At 44.8% G+C, this 25,142-nt stretch overlaps 1 protein-coding gene across 3 annotated transcripts in view; it reads right to left on the bottom strand.

Annotated features, from left to right (window-relative positions):
- SLC37A2 (solute carrier family 37 member 2) overlaps positions 1 to 25,142 on the bottom strand; it is a 928,549-nt gene that overhangs the window by 841,640 nt on the left and 61,767 nt on the right. For all 3 annotated transcript variants that reach the window (XM_078682149.1, XM_078682150.1, XM_078682148.1), the window contains one exon: positions 22,990 to 23,071. In XM_078682149.1, coding sequence (XP_078538275.1) covers positions 22,990 to 23,071 — 82 coding nt within the window. The remainder of the gene's footprint in view (positions 1 to 22,989; positions 23,072 to 25,142) is intronic.

The following is a 25,142-nucleotide window of genomic DNA, read 5'->3' as shown; positions in this document are numbered from 1 at the left end:
CGGTGATGCAGGCATAATAAAGTCAAAGAACTGAAATCCAAACACTTCATACCCTTTGTGCACTCACTACTGGGATAAACTAAATGTCATCCAACCAACTTTCAGTGGCACTGTTTGAAGTTGTATCATTTCAGGAATAACCCGTTTCACTCCTAAGGAACTCCAATTGTTGTAACTTCGAGAATAGGTCAATGGCTGAAGACTTGTCCAAAAATGTGTGCATTAATGAAATTCAGGCATGGGGGATTGCTGTGAATTATCTGGCATACCAGTGTTACCATAAAATGGTCAAGCCATACGGAAAGGTTTAGAAGATGGCAATGTTTAGGTTTGCAAACGCAATCTAGGTAGGGTTGGGTGGCTAGGGGAGGGAGGATATCTTAAAGAGTTATGTGATTGGGAGGGCAATCCCAGCCCTTACTGGTGGGGAGTACCTAAAATATTATTCAATTTAGGGGGCTTGAATTTAGACATATTACCCCACTTCGTGACCCTAAGGCTACCATCAATTTGGTAATGTGCCATCTGATGAATTTGATAACAGACGTTTTTCCAGATATGTTGCCTCTTTAATTTCATTAAGTATAGTAGTATGCTTAGTAAAGAAAATATCATGTGCTGTTTCCATATTGCTTCCAACATCAAGTTAATATCTGTGCATGATTTATGATTGGGGGAACAAGTGACACAATAACAATCAATATTGTATATATACACACATTTTATATATACAGTCCCTAGAAAAAACAAAGCTTAAATAACATCATAGTTAGGTGCATTTCTCAATGATATTAACATTTTGTACTGAAAAAAACCACAGACATTCACCAGTTATAGTTAGCAACACTGGGGGACGTTAGGTGGCGCACGGCGGAATGGCCGCGGATTCGTGAGGCTCCCGCTGTCTGGCTCACAATCCTTTAATTATCCTGGTTCTACGATCCCCATATGTGTTCATTGGGGTCGTCTTTGAATGCCCTGTAGCTGGTGATTATAGCGATAAGACTTTTACGTCTCCCGCAACGATTCTGATGTGACTTGAGGCGGACAAGTATCCGGAGACTAGACCCGGCGTTGCAGTGGAGCTGGTGGTGGGACGCGGCGGCTATGCAAGTGCCGCAGTCCCTACGTGTTAAGTAGGCCTCGCGGAGCTGGGTGGGAGAACCCCAGACTCTTGGTACATGTGAAGCCCGAGGTGGTGGGAGCGTATGGCATAAAGAAGCAGAGGATTGCAGTGAAAAAACACTGCCTTAGACGACGGCGGAACAGTGAGTACAGGGAGGCAACGGCCGGTATTGCCGCCCAGTGAGCCGCCATTGTACGCGCTGCCCTACATTTGCGGACTCCTGGCTGCTGGGAGCTTTGAGCGCTAACTCTACCAGGCAAGCGAGATGACGAGGAACAGAAGCGGTGACGAATTACGCCCTTGCAGAAGGCGCGAGTCTCCCGCACAGTGCTGACGGGATGGCGGCGGGATCAGGGCAGCGCGCAGATAGGGCCGGCTGCTACACGAGTGCCGCGGCTGCACAGCCGGACACAGGCCTAGTCACGGAGAGGCGCCTGGATCGTGCGGGCCCTGGCCTAACACCCAGATCGAGGAGGACAGGCACAGCACGGATTTTCCTGGTCCCCATAAAACAACTGCTTCCATAACACGAGGGATAATAAATACGCAGCGATAATCAAAAGGCGCAGAGATACCTGGAGGGGGCGGGGGAAAATGATGGCGGCCATGTTCTGAAGCACCTTCCTGGGTCTGCTATCCCCATGGTGTGATACAGCCTGCAGTGCGGTTCGCCACGCGCCCTGAAGTTTCACAATCCACAGAGGGAGCTGTATTTTTGGGCAGTTATTGCACTAGGTCTCTCTTGTCCATACGGCTGAACTGGTGTGAGCAGCTGAGGGAGTTGGAGCATATAGAAGCGCGAAGCGAGGGTCCTGTGTGGTGCCCGTCCACTGCTTTCTGATGGTGCTCTGAAGACGGCGTGGCCCGAGACGCGCACACGGAGTAGTGATACCTGCTCACTATTGACTGTTATGCTCTAGACATTGCTGCTCAGTACTCCCCTGACCGGACATACCTAAGCATTCTGTGGGAGAGATAGCACAGATTTGGAGAGACAAACGCATTGGACCGACCGCATCCCTGGTGAAGTGATATAGCTGGGCGCAGGGAAGTGGATGACCGCCTAGCCTAAGCTGCCCGAGTCCTATAATATACAACAGCCAGGGACCAAGCTCGTAGAGCAGCAGAGACACATCACGGGTAGACTAGACTCTAGACAACCACGCCTCACCTTCGAGGCTAAACGTAACACGAAAAAAGCACCTATGGTGGAAGCAGATGGAGCGCCGGAGGAGATGGCTGACAGGTCGGAACGGTCCGAAGGTGACATGCAAACACTCCTCACGGAAATGCGACACGGCTTCGCAACAATTGCAGGGAAGGTCGACACACTCACGACATGGCTAGGCAACATTACGCACAAGCTGGACTCGCACCATACCCGCATCAAAGAAGCAGAACAGCGAACTTCTGACTCGGAAGATGTCACGGAACAGCTGAAGAGAGCAGTCACTCAAATGAACAAACTCCTCAAAATTATAGATGCTAAAAACGAGGACATTGAAGCTCGAAGTCGTCGAAACAACGTGCGAATTTTGGGAGTGCCGGAGAGTACCAACACAGGGCGCCTGGAGCAGTACGTCGAGAAAATATTGACAGCAGTCTCTGGTGAGGGAATACTATCTGCCCAATTTATAGTCGAGAGGGCGCACAGATCTTTGGCCCCGCGACCGCCTCCAGGAGCACCTCCCAGGCCACTTATTGCGTGCCTCCTAAACTACAGAGACCGCGACACAGTTCTAAGAGTGGGGAAGATACCTACCTGGCGTACCCCTATTACAGTATTGTTTTGGATGGTTGGGGGGGAGGGAGGGGTGGTGGGAGAGTTATCTGTCTGGCATGATTGGGATGCTGCAGTGGGTGGGGGGTGGAGAGGGTGGGTATTGTTCTTATGTACAAGTTGGAAAAATACTGCACATGGCCAGGTTAACTGGATTGGGGGCAGACAAGTGGTGGTTTTCTTGTAATGCACATTTGGTATATAACACACGTGACTTAAGATGGCGGGGGCTGACCTGGAATCGTCAGTGACGATCATGACTTGGAATGTCAGAGGGCTAAACGATGCGAGAAAATGCAGGAATGTTTTGGCATACCTAGAACGCCATCAGGTGCACATAGCATTACTACAGGAGACGCATATCCATCCACACTCCCATAACACTTTTGCCAGTTGATGGGCGAACGTCCAGCTATTTTCATCATACTCTTTCTGATTAAAAAGACCACACCCTTTGCGATCTTGGGAAACATCCTTGACCCGTATGGGAGGTATGTGGTGGTATGGGGTAGACTGGGGACTGAAACCATAACTATTGTGAACTGTTACGCCCCTAATGTAGACACTCCTGCATTTTTTACGACACTGTGGGGTCGCATGGTGAATATCGGATCAATGCACGTTGTATGGGGAGGTGATTTGAATGCGGCCATGAACCCTATAATGGATAGAGCTGATGGGATCGCGACCTATCATACTAGATCTAGGGAGGCAATGCACGGGATACTAGAAGAGAGTGGATTTTTGGATAGCTGGCGCTTTGCCAACCCTCTGAGACAGGAAGGAACGCACTTCACATCATACACTGTCACGTGGGCACGTCTTGATTACTGCTTCATCTCCAAGGAGCTGGGTACTGGTCTGATAAGGGCTAAGCACCTCGCCAGGACGTATTCTGATCATTGTCCTGTTTGGGTGCAGCTACGGTTGCCTGGGTACGATCGACCTAGGCGGACGTGGCGGTTACAACCTACTGCTTTGCTAGATGAGGTGTTTCGGACCAATCTTGGAGAGGAGTTAGAGGCCTTTTTCCCCCGAAACAAGGGTTCAGTAGATGATGTCGAAGTTGTGTGGGAAGCATTTAAAGTTACGGTCAGGGGAAACTGCGCTCCTTGGAGAGGGACCTAAGAGGGTTTGAAGCATTGATGGTACATGAAAGACCGGGCACTATACACGATGACTTTCAGACAAGCTCTCAGAGGAGGAAGAGGAAGTGGCAAGGGAGGCTAAGTTCTGAGGCCGACACTGGGTGGCAAGGAAGTATTGCGAGGGAGAGAGGCCAGGGAAGGCTTTAGCTGAGCTTACTAGGAACCCACGCTTCAATACATGTATCTCAGAAATAGACAGGCCAGAGGGGGGATGGGTCAGGATACAGAGGGTATATTAGAAATATTGCGACACACTATAGACAATTGTACACCTCACAGGCAGGGTGCGTGATGGGGATGGACGATTTCATGGCGGACATTGCAGTATGTTGGCTTAGCGATATACATAGGACTTTTCTCAGAGACGATCAGGCTTAACTATGGAACGGCAATTACTAAGCTGAACTCTAATGTTACACAATGAATATCATTGCCGTTGTCCATGGCTGGTAGAGCTTCACTTATTAAAATGATAGTCCTACCGCATTTCTTGTATCTCTTCCTAAATATCCCGTAGCACCCGGGTGCGTTCTTTTTTAAAACACTGCGTACCGAACTGATACGGTTATTCTGGGGTGGTAAACAACCGAGGATTGGGTGGTTGATACTGACACAGCCATATGATAAAGGCGGATTTGATATTCCGGACTTTGAAGGGTACTATTTGAGTTCACAGGCGCATTACGCTTATCATTGGATGGCACCTACGCCTTTCATGCCGCAAATAGCGGTGAAGGATTGGGTTGCGCACCCTCTCCCCTTAAATGGCCTGATCCATGGCTCTACTGCAGTCATTGAGACACCACCTACAACAGTGACATGCACGATAGACGCTTGGACGAGAATAGCGAAAATGTTTCAATTACAACTGTTGTACTCGGCACGAATGCCACTCGCCTATCATCCCAAAATGGTGCTCTTGCAGGAGAAGGGGTTCCAAACAATGTGCCACCGCCTCAAGGTTGTTACCTGGGGGGGGGGACTTGCTCCTGGAGGGGCAGTTCCGTACCAGGGACTCATTCTTTAAAGATGCTCATCCCACGCCGCTAGATATCTTCTACTATGCACGATTGAAACAGGGACTGAGAACCATTCTGCCGAACTTTCCTCAAGATCCGGAGAATTTTTCCCCGTTGCACAACCTGTTAGGAATGGGGGAGGGAAAGCATCTGGTATCCAGATTATATGGAGATATCAGTACACTGAAAAAGGAGGTTGAGGGTTCAGCTCGTGTGCAATGGAGTGAGGACATGGGACAGGAGGTTTCTGACTCTCAATGGAAATACTGTTGTGGGGTCACGGCGAACTTAGCAGCTAGCTGCAGACTCAAGATTATTCATTATAAATTCCTGCAACGGATGTATTACACTCCAGCCGAAAAATATAGGTTCAAGTTGTCTGATACTGACAGATGTGATAGATGTAAACGAGAGGGTGCTGGATTTCTACATCTGGCATGGGAATGCCCTACAGTTTGGGAATACTGGACACAAGTGCATGTGGCCCTTGAGGCCATGATAGGGATCACAATAGAGAGAGACCCCCTACTGATGCTATTAGGTTACACCATGAATATCCCCAAGCCAGTTAGAAAGTTCATGGATATAGTGTTACTGTTGGCCAAGAGACGATTAGTGTGCCGCTGGGGGAGGGGCAGGGCTCCGAAGTTTAAGGATTGGTTTAATGATGTTATACATGGTCAGGAGCAAAATGTCATTTACGCTGAAACACAACCGATGGCTTGTAGGCCTAGAGATATATGGGGTCCACTGAAAACTTACCTTCTATATGCTGCAGACTCAGACTCGGAGTCCATACCACACACACCTGCTTTGATGGCTGAGGAGGTAGAGGGCGAGGTGCCTCATGTTCCAAAGTAGATATGATAGATTACATTATATATCATGTAGGCACGATGCTTGAGTAATTATGTTTCATATAATGCGGAGACATAGCGGACCTGTTTCACACTACTGAGGACTGTAATAATGACGTTCTTTTTCGAACATGTCCTCTCGCAGCTCCTCCGTCCTGCCTTTGTTTCCTATGTGTTGTCCAGTCATCACTATATGTACTACATTGTCTAACTGCCCTGAACAGCCTATATCAATCGATAATAACACTAATGGCGATTGTCCTGATGCTACGTGATAATGTATACCACCTGTATTATTGTAACTGCTTGCCCTTAATGGTTACGTTGAGTATATATCGGCACATGTGTAAGTACCAATGTATGTTAAACCTGCAAAATGATATAAATAAAGTTTTTAAAAAACTGCTTATGACCTCATTCATGAAATTTTCTTTGAGATCATTTATGACCACTGATGAAATCTCAAATGACATCACTAATGACATCATCCAAGCTTCTTTTGCAAACATTGCTCTATAAACTAGTATGGCATTAGAGGCATGAAAGTGACAAAATAGCTCTGAATAATGTGAAGCATCCTTAATGCCATCCACTACAGATACAACTCTCTTAGGTGTATAAAGCATACATTATGTGCAATAGTGACCCTATACCATACACTTTACAGCTAGCACACTTCACATTAACAATCAACCACAGATTAATAGGAAACTCATTAAGTACGTTGTTTAATCTGTATATAACTGTTCACAGAAAGCCAAGTTTCAGAAAATTGGGAATGTCGGTTCCAAAACAAAATGACCTACTATGGACAGCTTTTATCTGGATCAAACCCCTGACACTAACCGAACCTATATTGAACAATGGAGTTGAAATCAGTAGAGAACTGGGTACTGTAAACAGTGCTTACTATATGGAGAGAGCTTACTCTATACCACACTGTTTGCAAAAAGTGAAAGGTTCATGAGAAATACATCCCGTAGTATTAAAAAGAATCTACTAAGAACAGTGCACACTCTATGCAACAGTTGCCAAACAAGGATTTGCAATGCAATTGGTCTCGCCTTTGGAACCTTATAAGTATTTAGCTATGCAGCAGATTATTGCCGGTACAGCAACCTTTACTCTTGTACTGTGCACTAATCAGTGAAAGGGTGCAGTACCACAAGCTGTCTCTTGGGACCTCTTTATAACACATAAGGTACTGCACCCTGCAACATGGTTAGAGAAAGGATATGCTGCAGCGGCAAGAGCTGGTGACTGGGGAGCTTGGGGTCCGTGTTCATGTTTGGTGTCGGCTCATCATCCTGTGATTATGGGCTGATCCTTTAATTCTACCCCGAGCGCCTGGATATCTGCGCTATATAAATGAAAGCTACTAATTTAAAATAATACTGCAGCAGTCACCCTCCAAATTGACTTGAAAGCACTAAACGTTCTATCATTCATGCATACAGCTTTCTGCTCTTGCCAGTCCCTTCAGGGCCCCCCGAGACCACAGACAACAAGCATTAAAAACGCAATAGGTCTCGCCTTTAATGAAGTTAAAGCCATTTGCTTTGCTTTACAATACCTTTAGCAAAGCAAATGGCTTTAACTTAATAAAAAGCCGGACCTATTGCATTTTCAATGCTTGATAATTTTCGCAATTGGCTAGTCCCCTTTCATTTTTTCCCCTTCTCCTTTTTTAAAATATTTATTTTTTATTTGTATTTTTTTTAGAACATCCTGTAACTCTCCAGACAGTGCCACCTGGCAACTTGCTTGCTGCTCACTTCATTTCATCTGCAGTGAACTGCAGCTGCTTCTTAACAGGGCAGCTATTTTGGAATGGTATTTTCTAGTGTGTGCAATTGCTACAATAGTACAAGATTGCTGTAACGTTCAGAAGTATTAGGTCAACCATCTTGGATCAGTACAACAGTGATACAGTATGCATGATACCATTCCAGTTTAGCCACTCACTGCGATATTTACTTTTTTTCTTCGTTTTTTAAATTATTTTCAAGTAAGAGTTCTTCGAAATACAATATTCATATTATTCAAATAAGAGCAGAAAGGGGAAGGAGAAACAGAGAAAACACAGCAAAAAAAAAAACCATAGTCACAAAAGGTAGCATGCCTAATCTAAAGCTGGTGAGATAGTTCATCTTTAACCAAATGTATGACACCCACCCAGGTAGAATGGACAGATCACTTCATCCTAAAGTTTTACACTGCTGTCATTGATAAGCCACAAATTCAGATCGCCTTGGCTACCAAAAGGAGACCTTGGCATAAACTAACCACGGAAGCCTTCAGAGACAAGTATAAAGCTCCCCTGTTTAAAAACTCTACAGAAGATGTAACAACTGAGCTGAATAGGTTTGAGGAGACGGTTAGGGAAGCAATAAACATCACTATCCCGCAGAAAGTATACAAACCCCGCCTGGCTAATAGGCAAGAAATATGGTTCTCTGAGGATTTGAGATCGCTGAAACAAAAAACCAGAAAACTGGAAAAACTGTGGAGACAGTCTCGGAGGCTGGAAGATAAAGAACTTCACAGATCCTCCCTTAAGTTGTACCATAAGGCCACTAGGGCTGCTCGAAAAAATCATATTGCAGCACAACTAACAGAGGCTGGGAAAGACTCTAAAGTATTGTATAACATCTTACAAACTTTTACCAGGCCGGTAGCCTGTGAGACTGCAGAGGTTGCTTCCCAAGGTTTGTGTGATGAGATCTCCCTATTCTTCATGAAGAAGATAGATGCAATCTATGAAAGGATAGTGGCTTCGAATACAGCTGCGGGAGCAGATAACATCTCTCAAACTAATGCACAACAGGTGCAACCTATTCAATGCCTTACAAGCTTTCCCCCCATCTCCTTAGAGGAGGTAACCTCACTGGTCACTCAAATTAAGAGCGGTAGCCCTCAGGACATCATCCCAGCCCGCATCATGCCTAGGTTGGCAGAAGTTCTGGGGCCAGGAATCCAGAATCTAGTTAACCTCTCTCTTAGTACAGGGGAGGTTCCTATAGACTGGAAAAGGGCGCTAGTGAGACCGCTGAGGAAAAACACTGCTATTCCCTGGACGGAACTGGCTAAACTAAGACCATCTCTCTCCTCCCCTTTTTGGGCATAATTATAGAGAAATTTGTAAATCGACATTTGTCGAATTACATTGAACAAGTAGGTGGATTAGACTCTTCCCAGTCAGGTTTTAGGCCAAGACACAGCACCGAGACCACCTTGTTGTCAGTCGCAGACGATCTACACATGTTCCAGGATAAAGGCCATTCTGTTATCCTGGTTCTGTTGGATCTGTCTGCGGCGTTTGACACCGTGTCACACAACATCATGACCACCAGGCTAGCTAACATTGGCCTGGAAGATCAGGCGCTGGCTTGGCAGAGGAGTTTCCTGACAGATCGCACTCAAAGGGTCACCCTGGGTGCTTATCGGTCAGAGGAGTTGGGGATCTCTAAGGGGGTGCCACAGGGCTCTTGTTTGAGCCCTACCCTTTTTAACATCTATGTGGCCCCCCTAGCTAACATCATGAGGTCCCATGGTTTCATCCCAGTGTCATACGCGGATGACACCCAACTCCTCTTTCCTTTTAAAATCCTCACGGCTGAGGTTAGGAACTCCTTTGCTCAGGGGAGAAAGGCAGTGGCTCACTGGATGGCATCTAACTTCCTGCAATGTAATGTTGCTAAGACGAAAGTGATGCTGTTCGGTGAGGCTAAACTTCTGTGGACCCCTGACTGGTGGCCTCAAGATCTGGGCCCAGTCCCGAGCCCAAGCAGGTGGTGAAAAACCTCGGCGTCCGATTAGACCAGGAGCTCTCCCTAAAACAACATGGCAACCAAGTGGTGGGTTCCTGCTTCCATATCATTGGGATGCTACGGAAAGTATTTCCTTTGCTGCCAGACTCTACTAGAAAAACCTTGGTGCAGGCTCTAGTATTGAGTCCCCTGGATTACTGCAATGGGCTACTACTGTCATCAAATGAAGCAGTAATTTCCAAGTTTCAGGTGGTACAAAACAACGCTTCTCGCCTTGTTTTAAACCAGCCCCCTCGCACCCCCTCTTAACCCCTTCTGACCATGCTGCACTGGTTATCCATCAAACAGAGGGTGAAGTTCAAAACCTGCTGTATAATACATAAATGTTTACAGGGGAAGGGCCCTGCTTATCTGTCCAATAAATTCTCTCTTTACACACCCACGCGCTCTCTGAGATCTAGCGAACAGGCCTTGCTGCGTGTTCCTAGAGCAAAAAAAGCAAGTCAAGGAGACAGAGCCCTTTCAGTTGCTGGCCCAACCCTATGGAATAGTCTCCCACTAACTTTGAGACTTTGTAAGTACCACCTCCCGTTTAGGAAACAATTAAAAACTTTCCTATTCCAAAACTGCTAGCATTCACTGCCAGTACTCGTTATTTGCATTATGGCTGCCAAAGGCGCGGAGATACTCCTTCGGGAGTCGATCCCAGCGCGATACAAACACGCAAATAAATAAATAGTTAAAAAAATAAAAGATAGAGAATCTAGAACTGGAGACTTAGATAAGAAAAATACATAATTATTCACTGTTAACGCTTTAGAAATCCCAACGGAGATTAATCCAGAATTTATCAAACTTTTTCGGCGAGGAACGACCGCCAACTATAAACAAGGGTAATTCGGACTCCTAGATCTGCTGGATGAGTGCACACCATTCAACTGCTTTTGGAGGGGTCACAGAAATTCATGAACTTGCAATACATACCCAGACACAAACTAGCATTATCGTAATTAGGCGCTGGTTACCTCTCCCTCATACTCAAATTTAGCTCTCAACAGTAGATGTCTTTAGTAGATAATAAAACTTGATGTCTCGAGCTAGAATACATAAACTTAATCCCAAACCCAAAATTCAGGTAAAACGGGCCATAACTCGAACATATGTAAAATAGCCGCAGCTCGAACGTTACACATGGGGCATCTGGCCTTATAAGAGACAGTATCACTCCCCTTCTACAGATTTTATCTTGAGTGTAATACAAAAAAAAAAAGACTCTCCGCTGCTGTTGTAGCTTTAAATTCATAAATTCATCTGAATCCCTGAGACTAGGATCTCAGATGAGAGCCCCCGACTTCACTTTGCTGCCAATAGCACAGCGTCATCTTTGAGGTACTGAGAAAGGCCTTGGTAGACCGTACTGATCAATGGTTTCCTGCCTGATTTATAATGTTAGTACGTAGCGCTGAGCCTTCCATGTCAAGTGAATATTGAAATCCCGACTGGATATAGTCCCTTACTTGTAAATACCTTAAATAAAATGGCGAGGAAGCTTGTACGTATCTTAGAGTCCTGAAAGAGTGAAGGGCATTCAGATCATACAGCTGGACCAGCATATGGACCCCACAGTGTGTCCAAGCCCTACAGGTTGAATCCGGAAAAATTGAGGGAAAAGCAGGATTATTCCAGAGCGGTGTATCTTTGTTTAGAAAAGTTATTTTTAAAACAGATCTCCTTCTGCACAGACCCGACGATCTAAGTCATAAAGTGGATCATACGTATACATTGACAGTTGACCTCCCCAAATTTCCTTCCCTGGAGCACTTCCACTGTTTATATTATTGATTTGACTGCACTTTAAGTGCCTTCTGTGCTGTGAATAAGAGGCACTCACCCCCCTTTTACTCTGGCAACTGGGCAATCCTCTTTTCTCACTTTAATTTTAAAGGACACTTTAGATTAGCAAGATGGTATTTTGCTTGGGTGCTATTGGCTGGTGTGAGGGCAGGGCGAATGATATGGGGTGAATTATTTTAAAACTGTTTGTTCTCTGCACTACAAAATGGTGTTTACTGTTCACCTATTGGATGATGCACAGTTGACACTCTCCCTTTGTATGGTACTTTGCTACATTACTTTGGACTCTCATGCTGTGTCCTACTTGGTAACATACTACAATAAAAATATTTTTTAAACATAACCATGAACCACCTGGAAATGCCACATGTGATGGACAAGATGAGGGATGTTGAGTACCTCTGCCATTTTGTGGGATCCTTCTAGTTGACACACTAAATGAAGTAAACACAGCATACACCCATCAAGCACCCGCCAGTACCATAGCATCAATACTTCCAGAGAGAGCGCATGAGCACGTGCAGTCCTGCCTGAGATTGTCACTGTCCATCAATTGTTCTTTTTGCATTTGTCACCCGAGTGGGACAGGTATGCCCAGACGTGGATCCCGTGCCCTCCATGCCTCTGGAGTCAATCTATCCTGGCTAATGAGGGCTGAAAGCCCAAAACCGGTCCTAGGATGCTTGTTTCCAGTCCAGGGAGTACCTGGCCTGGCAGTTCGGGCTGGACTATTCCCATTGGGCGCTGGGTCCCAACTGGAATGGCATGGTGAGCAAAACAACGATGGATTTAGGCCCAGATCTCTGTACTGGGGTGAATGTATGACATTGTTCTGCATTCTGTCCATCAAATTTTCTTTTTGTATTTGTCATCCAGAGTAGGACGGGTATGCCCAGACGTGGGTCCCGTGCTCTCCATGCTAATGGAGTCAAGCTATCCTGGCTGATGAGGGCTGATAGCCCGAAAACGGTCCTAGGATGCTTGTTTCCAGTCCAGGGAGGACCTGGCCTGGCAGTTCGGGCTGGACTGTTCCCATTGGGCACAGGGTCAAGACTGATTTGCATATGGCTGGGTCCAAACTGGAATGGCATGGTGAACAAAAAAACGATGGAGTTAGGCCCAGATCTCTGTACTGGGGTGAATGTATGACATTGTTCTGCATTCTGTCCATCAATTGTTCTTTTTGCATTTGAGACAGTCACGTAGCTCCAGCCAGGTTTTATGGTGGCACCCTTTCAATAGATACCAAAGACCATAAATCTCGCCTTGTCCATGTGACCTCCCTAGCTGAGGAATGATGCACTGGTAACCACCATGGACTCTGGAGGGGAACAGAGAACAGCTACTGCATGCGAGGTATATGTTGGTCATTCACTACTGTATGTCCCAAAAAATCCTCTCCCGAATTATGGGTCTTGATCTGTTGGGTTAATTGCAGGAGCAAGTTCCACTGAAGAGCCCCTTGTGTCAATTGACTTCGTGAACCAGCAGAATGCAGGAGGCTAACAGATGGTGCAGTCTCAAAACATCTAAATGCAGGAACATCAGCTTTTGCTCAAAACATCGGGATCACAGTCAGAATGCTCCAGGTTTTCTGTAGGTGCAAACAGGCCTTCAAAGAAACTCTGCCCCCCCCCACACCCCATGAATAGGAGCCTCAATGTGGCCATGGAAGGAATTTGGACTCAATAAGTGAGAATTCTAGGTTGAACAGTAAAGACATCATATTCTGCAGGTAGAAGCAAGCCCGCTTTAAATAGCCAGTCATCGAGAGAAGGGAGCATGCATCTGTCTAACATGTGAAGATTAGATGAGCCACTACCACTAATGGGACCTTCATAAAGTTCTGAGGTGCCACCATATAATCAAAGGGTAGGAATGTAGAAAGGGTGACAGTAGAAATGGCACGTTGGGAGAAAGCGAGTGGAAAAAGCTGCGTTTTCTGAGGAACTGCAAGATTTGTGCATGGAAGTAGGTGTACTGCAGGTCCAGTGACAACATTCAGTCATCACGGTCCAAGGCCTGCAGATCATCTTGAGTGTCATACCTTCAAAAGCAGAAATTTAGAATGAAGAGTTCAAATGCTGAGGTTCAGAATTTGGCGTCGGGTTACATCCTTTTAAAGGACCAGGGAGTAATAAGATTAACACCCGAGACCCTAGTCTACCTCAGGCACCATCTCAATCACACCCATGGAGAGGAGGGGAGTATGAGTTGCTAACACCAGCTTCAGAACCAGGGGAAAGGAAGGAGTAGAGCATAGGTAACTTGGACAGTTTGTAGGACCCATTGGTTTGAATTGATTGAACACAACAGGAACATGAAGTGATGCATCCAACCCCTACACTGGTAACACATGTTCACAGGTACTCATTGCTGCAATCTCTGAGGATAGCATAAAGTTAAACATTATCACTTGAAAACATAGCAAATGATACATTGTTCGAAGTTGCTGGCAGAGCTTCTCTCCTGAAAGTAAAAAGAAGGTACTCCGCAAGAAAGAACATGGCCGACTAACGTTGGCCGTTTCAATATGTGGCCTATGTTTACTACACTCGGTTAAAACATAAAAAGGGCACAGTAAATATATGTATGTGTTGCATTTTAATATCAAGCTTGCAAAACAACGAATTATGAATAATGTCTTACGTGATGAACATCTCCGGGACAGGCAGGCTGACAGTGGGCTGCCGAGTGTGGGCATAAAAAGGAGATCATTGCTCATGCCTAACTCCCACTCGGACACATTTCGGTGTACAACCCGGGACAAGTTTATCAATGTACGTATCATTATATTAATAGAGATGTATGCTCTTCTCGCACAATAAGTTACTTGAGGAAGTTAGACTATATGCAGCCGTATGGAATCCTCCACTATTTACACGGAGCTGACACCCACTTCCCTTATTCTCAGGAGAACAAAGACTGGGAGGAATTCCTGGTGTTAGCTTGTGTCCGAGGACCTCTTCTGCTGCTCACAGTTGCTCACATTGTATGGAATTGCGTAAACTTCCGATGTGGTCTTAGGCTGTTTTTAAACCTTGCCCCTCCTTGACAGCAAACACGCTATCTTTGAGAATAACCTGGGGTGGTGTTACGTTTACTGTAAGGGAAATACAAACTTCTCACACTTCTATCACTTAATGAGTAGGGAATGTGAAGCACTTTTATGCTTTGAAGTTTTTTAAAGAACCCCATACACATTGTCCTGCAAACTATTAACCCTTTAAAAAGCATACATCCCTTGCATTTTATTCCTCTCAGAGGGCAGTTTAACATGCCTGTCATTATGAATAATTGTTAAGCTCAATCACATTTCTGAGTATCTACATTTATTTGTTGTATGTCCACTCTTGGTACTCTAGCTGCCTTGTTTGGTAGCTTTGGGTGTAAGTCCAGCCGAGGTTTGCTCCCTGCTGGGTGTTTTCCTGGATTACTGCATCCTGTCTGTGGTAATTGTGGCTGTACTGTAAGTAATGTGGACAAGTCTTTGTGGCTGGGGCTCCAGGGAGGCATTTTTCCTTTATTAGCTACTAGGTTCCAGTGTGTTGGTATTAGTGGTGTCTGATGGCAGTGGTATTGGTGGCTTTGGTTGAGGCGATACTGTTGTAGATGGTGTAATTTATGATGGTGCGGTTGTACTGGTGGTGTACGTGTTGGTGTTGTTGTGATAAGTAAAAAGCGAATTAGGAGGCCATGTAAAATGTAAATGTAAATGTGGGTGTACTAGTAAAGCGCACTGCGACTCCATGGAGTATCCTGGCGCTGAAGACCGCTGGGGAACCCGTCCTGGTTTTCCCTGTGAGATGGTCCCTTTCTGGGTATCTCCAAGGTGAAACCAGGCATCCCCGGCATCTGTGGGGGGCCGTTGTAGAGATGAGGCAAGCTTAATGCCCAGAGTTGCCGAGTGTGTTCCCTGGTTAGAGTAGGCACCGAGGCGAGAATTATCGAGCCCGTTTTGACCCTGGTCCACGACCCTGCCGCGTCGGGAATTGAACCCTGGTCCCAGGCCGTTCTCTGCTTACGGGTCTGCCGCCTCTAACCAGTGAGCCACACCACTCTACATGTCTGAGTAATGTGCATTTTGTTGCATGACAACAGCATAAAAACCCGTCGCCTGAAGTAAAAGAAAAACAGGATTACTTTCTATACATGATGCATGTGTCAGAAAAACAACTTAGTGTGACAAAATGTGATGATTGGATGCACTTTTTAGATGTATAATGGTCCCTTGTGTACTATTGTGTTAAGGTTATTTGTATAGCGCTGTAATCACCTGTATGGGTATCCAGGCATTTAAAGCCAGTGGGCATGCGGCTGACGCCTGGAGGCTTTATCGAAAAGCAGGTTTTCAGCTTCTTGTGGGACTCCAGAAGCAAAGAGGAGGCTCCGATGTGGAGAGGGAGGTCGTTCCACGCTTTGGAGGGAGCGATAGGAGAAGGAACGCCCTCCAGTTGTTGCTTTGAGGATGTGGTGTATGCCTGCTAGTTAAAGTCTGGCTGAGAAGAGGTGTCTGGGAGGAGTGTAGAGGGCATGCAGTTTTTCAGGTATGCAGGGTCAGTTTTGTGCAGTGCTCTTTAAGTGTGTGAAAGCAGTTTGAATTGGGTGCATTTGTGGATTGGGAGCCAGTGTACTTCCCGGTGATGTGGGTGTGTCAAGGGAGGTTGAGTTTGAGTCATGCTGCCAGGTTTTAGACGTTATGGAGCCGGTTCAGTGGCTTCTTGGTGATTCCTGCTAGGAGCCTGTTCACATCTGCTGTCAAAAAAGGCCTGGGTGATAGTTTTGTTGATGTTCTCCAGAAGCCATCTGGAGATCCTTTATAGGCTCTTGAGGATGTGGAAGCAGGTGGAGAACGCTGCATTTACTTGGGCTGGGGTCGCGCCAAATCTTCTAGTGTCTGCCATGAGGGGAACGGCCTTCCTTAACCCTCCACACCGCACCTACCTTGCTCTTACCGGGGTCAGCTGCACTGCCGCTCCGCACCGCACCGCCGTGAGGGCGGCGGATGCCTACGATATCCAGAAGACCTTGTGTGGCGCAGGGCGAGTACGTCATCAGAGGGCGCCAGAGGCACTCTTAACCAGCGCGGCTCTCCTGCAGTCCGGGGCGTGCAAATCTTGCACTGCCTGCCGTGAGGGGAACGGCCTTCCTCAACCCTCCACACTGCACATACCTTGCTCTCCCCGGGGGTCAGCTGCACTGCCGTGTCGCACCGCCATGAGGGGAACGGCCAGGGGGCAGCCCACGATATCCAGAAGGCCTTGCGTGTCGCAGAGCGAGGACGTCATCAGAGGGCACCAGAGGCCCTCTTAACCAGCGCGGACCTCCCACAGCGCGGGACACGGCAAATCTTCTACTGCCTGCCGTGAGGGGAACGGCCTTCCTTAACCCTCCACACCGCACCTACCTTGCTCTCCCTGGGGTCAGCTGCACTGCCGTGCCGCACCATCGTGAGGGGAATGGCCAGGCGGCAGCCTATGATATCCAGACGGCCTTGCGTGGCGCAGGGCGAGGACGTCATCAGAGGGTGCCAGAGGCCCTCTTCACCAGTGCGGCCCTCCCGCAGCGCGGGCGGGCCCATCTGGGCCAGTCAGAGCCCGGAGGAGGCTGGGCTGGGCCACCCCTCGTTCAACTGAGACTCAATATAGACTAAGGTGAGACAAAATTTGCTACTTTTGTTTAAGATCTAAGACATTTCTGAATCTAGTCATGGGCAAACGCACTGGGGTGGCATGCTCCAACCCACAGACCACGACAAGCATTGGCAGCATGCTGGAGAGGGCAGTCAGTATAGACGCAAACAAAATAGAAATAACTGAGAGGCGTTTGTCATTGGAATTGGTGCCTCCACAATGCTGCTTAACTACTGGGGAAGCTACGGAAGACACCGCTGGTTATGTTTCAGCACTCAACACACAGCCTACAACTTTTTGTACCCAGCCACTAAACAGATCCAATAACCACAGCGAGTATAACAATGAGGCCCCAAGTAATGGCATACCGAACAGGGTTGACTTACCAATAGAAATCACGACCGGGGCAAAAAGGAAAAGGAAAGTAACTAAACCAACTACCTCAAAGAGGAAACAACCACCCCATGTAACCCACCCCGTACTGCCATTATTAAATGGATCCAGGGCTGCGCAAATCCTGCCAGCGACATCGTTAGCGACATGGCCCTTAAAAAAATCAAGGAAACAAACAAGGCTCTAGCTTGTTCTATCTGTACACAGTTTGACACTGCTATGGCTTGCCCTGAGGACAGTGGACTGGGAAAGACCCTAATCAACTCTATCATGGACACTGTATATGATCGCTTTTAGGATATTTTGGATAAGAACTTCCTTATTCTCTGGCAACGTTTAGATAATCTGGAAATGCTTGTCAATAAATTAAATTCACCGTCAACCGTTCCTCAAGTCAGCCCACAGAACAGGATGAACCTTAATCCTGCTGGGATAACTACCGCTAGTCAGGATCCACAGGTGTCAGTAATCACAGCTAATGTACCATCAGAAACTTGCGAGACATGTTACAAGGTTAAGGAATGCTTTTTAGTTAAACCAATCGTTAGTAATGGTACCCAACTCAGTACTGGGCAAATGAATTGTATACCTGCTATTCCACAGCACGGTCCTTTGTTTGTAAACAATGTCACAAGGAGCACTGAAGTGCGTACAAATTTGGGAAGTCTAGGGAGCAGCTCACATAGCGAGCTTAACACACAAAGCGGCGGAGTGCTCAATCCCTCGAGCATGGACACAATAGAGGGCAGTAGGGAGGTCCTTAGTCTCCCCCAGCTGCTTGCCCATATGTGTTGGTTTTAGCGGGAGCGCCCCCACTTAGAAATGATCAAACAGAATCCTGGTCGCAGCTGTGAAATAAATGCGCTGACTGGCTTGGGAAACACCAAGGGTTGCGGGCAGAAAATATCAATTATATAATTATGGTACGGAGGGTTGGGGGGGGGGTACCTCCCAAAAGAATATCAAGGGCGATTGTATAGTTATTAATTTAAAAAAAAACTTTGGTAAAAAGATTGTTATCAACCATGGAGGAGAACAACACAGTGCACCCCACTCTTATTTGTTTACTCCCATTGGGGTATTTCTATTAGCCTGTTTTAAATATGCCAAACAGGGCATCCCGGGAGGCAGCCCAAATGACCAGACTTAATAGGTTTTCTACCCTGTCCGGTCTTGATGACCAGGATTGACTGGATGTTTCCCCTCTACCTGACGCTATCACTTTGCCTCTAGTTGGGCCCATATGTCCAGGAATGGCTCATCAAACTATTGTCGAAACCGCCGAAAGAGAGCCAAATTTAAACATCCTGAGCTGGAACATTCCCCTTTTGGCTTCTAAAATCGAATCAGATGAATGGGTAACAGCCCAAAAATATGACATCTTAATGTTGCAAGAAACCTGGGCAACACGGGAATTATACCAAGAGGGGTTTGAATGTTTTAACGGAATTGTTCCTATTTCCAAGCAGTGTCGCCCGTCAGGCAGTCTTTCGATTTGGATTAATATTTCTGCAGGCGGTAGTGCCAAAGTGCTACCAACTGATAATGACAATTTTCAGGCATCGATTTATACTAAGGGTGTATCCATTTGCTTTATGAATTTTTATAATAATGATGTTCACACTGTCCCGAATGCAAATTTTATTAATTTGTTTAATTTTATCTCGAATTTACAAAGACAAAGGCTGTCCGACAAATTAGTTGGCATATGTTTAGGTGGTGATTTTAATGCAAAGATTTCAAATAATGACATGTTAGACAAGGAACTATCTGCAGATAAACGTCCGTGCAATAGGGAGACCGAATTGCTGGCCCACCTGTGTAATTTTAATTGAACAAATATAATGGAAATCGTGGCGGTACCCCATAAAGACCATCACATTGTACCAACATACAGAGGGCGAGGCTGTACCTCCACAATCGATTGTGTGTTTATTTCCTCTTTATTGGTAGACTGCCTGGTGAAAGATGAGGTTATACAAACGTTCCTAGGTGACCATAACCCCATTTCTACCACTTTAAGAGTTGCTTCCAGGCCAGACTTTGAGAAACAATGTGGGGCTAGAAATTTTGTGCCTGCAGCTGATAATTTGAGAGTGGTCTGGAGAGGTGTTAATAGCAATGATCTATTCTCTAGAATGATAAAAACACACCTAACACTTATCGATAGATGTCTGACTCCAGGCGATCATAACCCTAAGGTAGTTGACTCATTTGTCCAACTGTGTGGGGGCATCAAGCAAATGTTATCAAAACCAACAATCGAGCGCAATAGGGGCCCACGCTGGTTTGACAGTGCTTGCTCTAGAGCCAATAGAGATCTTCGTAAGGCTCTCGTGATGGACCCAAGGGATCAGACGCTTACACAATTATCAGGTACCAATATAAGCTTATTACAAAACAACGGAAACCAGTTGTCTTAAAAGAGAGATGGGATAACCTTGCATGTGCTGCCAAACTCAACAATGGGAATAGCTTTTGGCTAGCAGTGAAGGATATGAGATCAGCGGGCTTCACATTAACTTCTATAAGCTGTACAATTTCTAGTGAGGCATGGGTATCCTCCAAGATCTATCAAGCTACAACAGGGAATGAGGATCCACATAACTATCAAAGACCATCTAAGATTGAGATAACTGCATCTGAAGTTGAGGAAGCCATACAGCAGAGTCTGGGTAATAAAGCGCCCGGTCCCGACGGGCTACCAATAGACCATATAAAACATGAACCAGAATTCTGGGCACCCCTTTTACTTAACGTTTTTAATAACCTAACTGCTGCTTCAATTCCTTGCACATGGTCTACTAGTATTATAGTCCCTATTTTTAATAAAGGTGACCGTACCAACCAGAGTTGTTACAGACCAATCTCCCTGATTGATAATACACTAAAAATCCTTGGGAGAATCCTGTTTAATAGGATTAGGACCTGGGCTGAGGACGAACCTATCCTAAATTCCTGCCAACTAAGTTTCAGAAGTAAATTAGGCACTGTTGAACAGTGCCTAAACCTCAATTTAATTACTGGTAAATATAGTGTGGCATGGAAATCTCCTATTTATTTGGCGTTCATGGATTTAACATCCGCCTTTGATTTTGTAAACAGGTCACATCTTGGGTCTCTTTTAAAATATGGGTTGGACGAAGTTTTAGTTCACTTTTTAGCGTATCTACACAGGGACTTAAAGGCCCGGGTGCGGATTGGTAAAAACGGGGAGGTGTCAGATGACATTATTATTGGTAGAGGGGTCAGGCAGGGGTGCGTATTGGCCCCACTGTTATTTATTCTATACATTAATGATTTGCACAATTCACTGTCCAAGCTCACCAATGATGTCCCTAGTATTAATGGTAGCATTCTCCCCGCTCTATTATATGCAGATGATGCGGTCCTAATGGGCCGCACCCTAAATGAATTACGCACTTTAATAAAGGGCTTTGTTAATTTTATGGCTGTTTTAGATATTCGTACTAATTTTAATAAATCTTTTTTAATGGCATGTGGCCCAAAGAAGCACCTTATTAAATCATTTGCCATAGGAAATTAACGTTTTCAAAGCACCTGCACTTTTCCATACTTGGGTTTGGTATTTGCAGCTAACTCAGTATGGTTACTACCCCAACCTAAAAAAGTTGAGGCAGTACTACCCATCACTAAAAGTTTTAAACTACAATGCATCCCGGTTGCAACTTTTGGGGCAGAGGTTTGGGGTTTTTCAGGCTGCAAGGGTATCCAAAGCAAGGAAAATAAATTCTGCAGGAAATTGCTGGGAGCCCCGATCACTGCATCAAAGTACATCTGTCACGGGGAGTTAAATTTGACACATATTGAGGATTTCATTAGAGCACGGCCAGCCACTTTTTGGCTTAAAGTATGACAGAACCCAGCAGCAACACTTACAAGAAGTATAATTTCTGATTGCCTCAAATGCGATAAGGAGATGGATATACCATGGCTTTCTGCTGTATGAGAAAGTCTGTCTAGTGTAAATCTCGAACACCTCTTTTTAAACCCAAGTGATTTGGGTAGTGTAACTAAAAAATCACTTCAGGGGATGTTGTATGAAAAGTATAACACGTTAAGACATGATGAAGAGTTGTCTAAATCGTCAGTAGCAATGTATATGTCAATAGAGAATATGCCATTCAACTCGCCATCAGGTGATCTCTTGAAGAACATTGATCGATTGGAAAGAGGATTATTATTTCGCCTCAGAGCAGACACTATGAAATACATGCTCGGTTTTCCGTTAGGGTATAGTACTAAACTTGATCAAATGACGTGCTTATGTGATAACCATAGTAAACAAATCATGGCACACTTTTATTCTTTTGTAATTTTTACCAAATGTACACGAAACTGGTTTTTATTCCGTTTTTTAAGGAAACGGCCATTATTGACCATAAAGTAGCTTACACTAAAATTCTTAGATTAGCAGAAGATGCTTTGGTTATCCGAGTAAGTTCCTTTTTGAAAGCAACTGTTCGTGCACGCATTTCCGTGGGCGAAGAATGATGGTTGATTCTTAGCATGTTCCCACAAAATATGGTTATAAGTGAGTGGCAATAATTAATATATGTGCACATTCCATATGCCATGTTCCTTCCTTTTTATGCGTATTGTATTTTTATAGATTCTAAGTATTATGTACAATTGATTTACTTGACCTGTGCTTTTATGGATACAATTTATGAATCCGAATAAAGATGTATTGAATTGAACAAGGGCTGTCTTGTTGAACTTGTAGTCTATAATGATTCTCCTGGTTTCTTGCTTTGGTGGTGGGGCTGGGTATGGGTTCGAGATTAGTGGGCAACAAGGTGGAGTCCCAAGTGGATGTTTTCGTTCCAAAGAGGACTACTTCAAGATTACAAAGTCACTACTTCAGCAACGTGAGCACACTATAGGAGGCAAAAAAACACTTTTCTAACTTATTTAGCATATGATTGACAATGCCTCAAATTAATCACTGAAAGAGCCTTTAAAAAATGATCTAGTGGTTCAAGGACGCCAAGCAGAAGCTCACTGTGCGTACTATACACAACCGGTCTTGCTAGCAGTGCTGTTGACTCAGAACTAAATAAAAAAGCAGATAATGGAAATTCCTACATTGGAAAACTAAAAACGGTAGCACTTTGTAGGAGATCTTGAATAAATGCTACAGTGGGTACACAAAGGAAACCCGTTATATGCAGTTTTAGTGAAATAATCTGGACACAATTTGAAAATGCCATCACTTTTGTAGATGGCTTACACAAAAGCAACCCATGCACATATTTATACATTAGTGTTATTGTATACTCTCGCATAAATAAGATTACTCAACCACATTTTAATTTTATTATAAAATGGGAGTCAAACTTAGATGAACGTCTCTGGACACCCACATCAACAACATTTAACACATACCTTAACAATGCTAATTGGCTTTCGTGAGAGGTGAAAAGCAGTGTAAATCAAGAATGTCAGCCCGAGGATAAGGCCACGATACCTACAAGAGATGAAAATATAAGATAAATCGATTAGCATATAATACCAGAAAAGAGAAATTCTGATGTTACAATCACCTGTGAAACTTCATTGTACTGCTATTGCTTTGGGCAGCTTACATATAATTAAAGAGTATTCTTTGCTTAAATTGTTATACTTAACTGTATCGGTCAAGTGGACATTGCAGTCCAAAGACTACCCCATGAGATTTTAGAACACCTTGAAACAAAATTATATAGGTAGGAAGTCGCACACTTTTGCTATCCTGAGCAAGTCCTCAAGATTAAGAGTTTCTGCCACAAAAGGCTTCGGTTAGACCACCCACAAGGCAGTGAGGTTTTACTCATAAGAGCTTCCTTTAATCCACTTCTTTGAAATGTGAATCGTGACAGATGAATTGAAGAACCAGAGCGTGCCCTGGTCAAGCTACTAAACCATTCCGCCTGGTTTAAGAAATGGGCGTTTCACCCGAGAGTCCATTTGAACTATACTCAAGGTTTTCAGTGCCAGACTCTTCATGTAAGGCACAAGTGATTTTCCCCCTCAATAAAAACAAACTTCTTAGAATCGATAGCATTTAGCTATGGGGAAGATAGCAGGTATGCAACACTTCAGTCAATGATGTGATAAATTAAGAAAACTTTTTGGTAGAGTGCTAGCAAAATGAGGATGTAGAAAGGGAAGGCTCAATAGCCACTAAATTTCCAGTCTGCAAGGTAAGCAACTTCGAGTGTGTTGTAACACACCCAATAGCTTAGCTTTTTGCCATGCTAGCAGTTTCAGGGACTCTTCTTGCTTTCAGCATATGGGTGGTTGAATATAGTTAATTTCCAGAGATACTCCCAAACTGAGAATTGATGCGGCAACTTTAGTCTGCTAATGCCCCTACATACATCCAAAACCACAGTCCTTCCTCTCAAAATGCCATTATTTCCCTCTTCCTATCCATCAAAAAGTAAGTCCTGGAAGAAGCTATGTGGGCGTAAAAATGTGAAACATTTTCATATATGTATGGTACCGTGTGGAAAATCTAACGCAAATATTTACAAACTAAACACAATGGAGATTTATCAATAAAAATGGCGAAGAGTTGAAACAAGAAATTGGCAAATTATATCTTCTTTCTGCAGAACTCATTGCCGGATTGACATGGTGAGAGCATGCGCTTTCTCAACACTAAGTAGGATTCAGATTTGCTTTTGACCTCTCAAGTGATCTCCTGCAAAAAGTATGGCAACATCGTATGTGGCCTCTCAAAGAAATCGGCTCGAAGTTAAATGTGAAGAAAGGAATAAATACATAATTTATAGCACCAAGAAATCTCGTGTTTCTGGTCGGAGTCAGTGTGGTACAAAAGAGGAAATGGAGATTGTAATGGTTGAGGCATCTTGAGCATCTTTGTGATGCTCAAATCCTCTCCAGTGTTAACACAGCCAATGCCATCACTATACTGGGATGCATACATGTGATCCAGAGTAGACCAGCTCTGCCATGTACAACTGCTAGCGAAGGGAAAAACATCGAGTTCACCTAGGTATTACCATTATAAAAGTTTGGAATAATTAACGCAACTTATTTTTTGTGGTGCTCCTCGCTGGCCATGATATTTTTCTTTGGAGTCATTTTATTTTTCTTTGGAGTCATTCTAGCGAGGCAGTAACCAACAACCATGCCAATCTTCCTGGATTAACGCTCACACTCTTGTTTCAAACTAAGGAGTCCGATCCACTTAGAATGACATAAACCAAATTAAAGGTATCAAAACTTGACCATACCGAATCATAGGGATTCAAGGACAACAAATACTCTGCAATGATTAGTACTGGCATCATTTGCATGCATCCGTCCTACAATGTAATGTTTCCAACCTTCGCAAACATGACACCACCTATTGCAAAATCCCTGGCAGACTGTTGAAAACCACAAGAACTACCTTACAGTTTGACGGTTTACTGCCATACTCAAGCAGGATATTGGTAAAACAGGTCCCTGATCTACACATGTGAAGTTCAACAATCAGCACCATGACTATCGGTAAAGTTTCTGACTCTCCATCAGAGCAGTCCATACTG

The sequence above is a fragment of the Lissotriton helveticus genome, chromosome 3_1 (assembly GCF_964261635.1).
Source record: "Lissotriton helveticus chromosome 3_1, aLisHel1.1, whole genome shotgun sequence".
In the NCBI taxonomy this organism is placed as follows: Eukaryota; Metazoa; Chordata; class Amphibia; order Caudata; family Salamandridae; genus Lissotriton; species Lissotriton helveticus.
The sequence above is the reverse complement of the archived record's forward strand: the minus strand, read 5'-3'. Positions and strand labels throughout refer to the sequence as shown.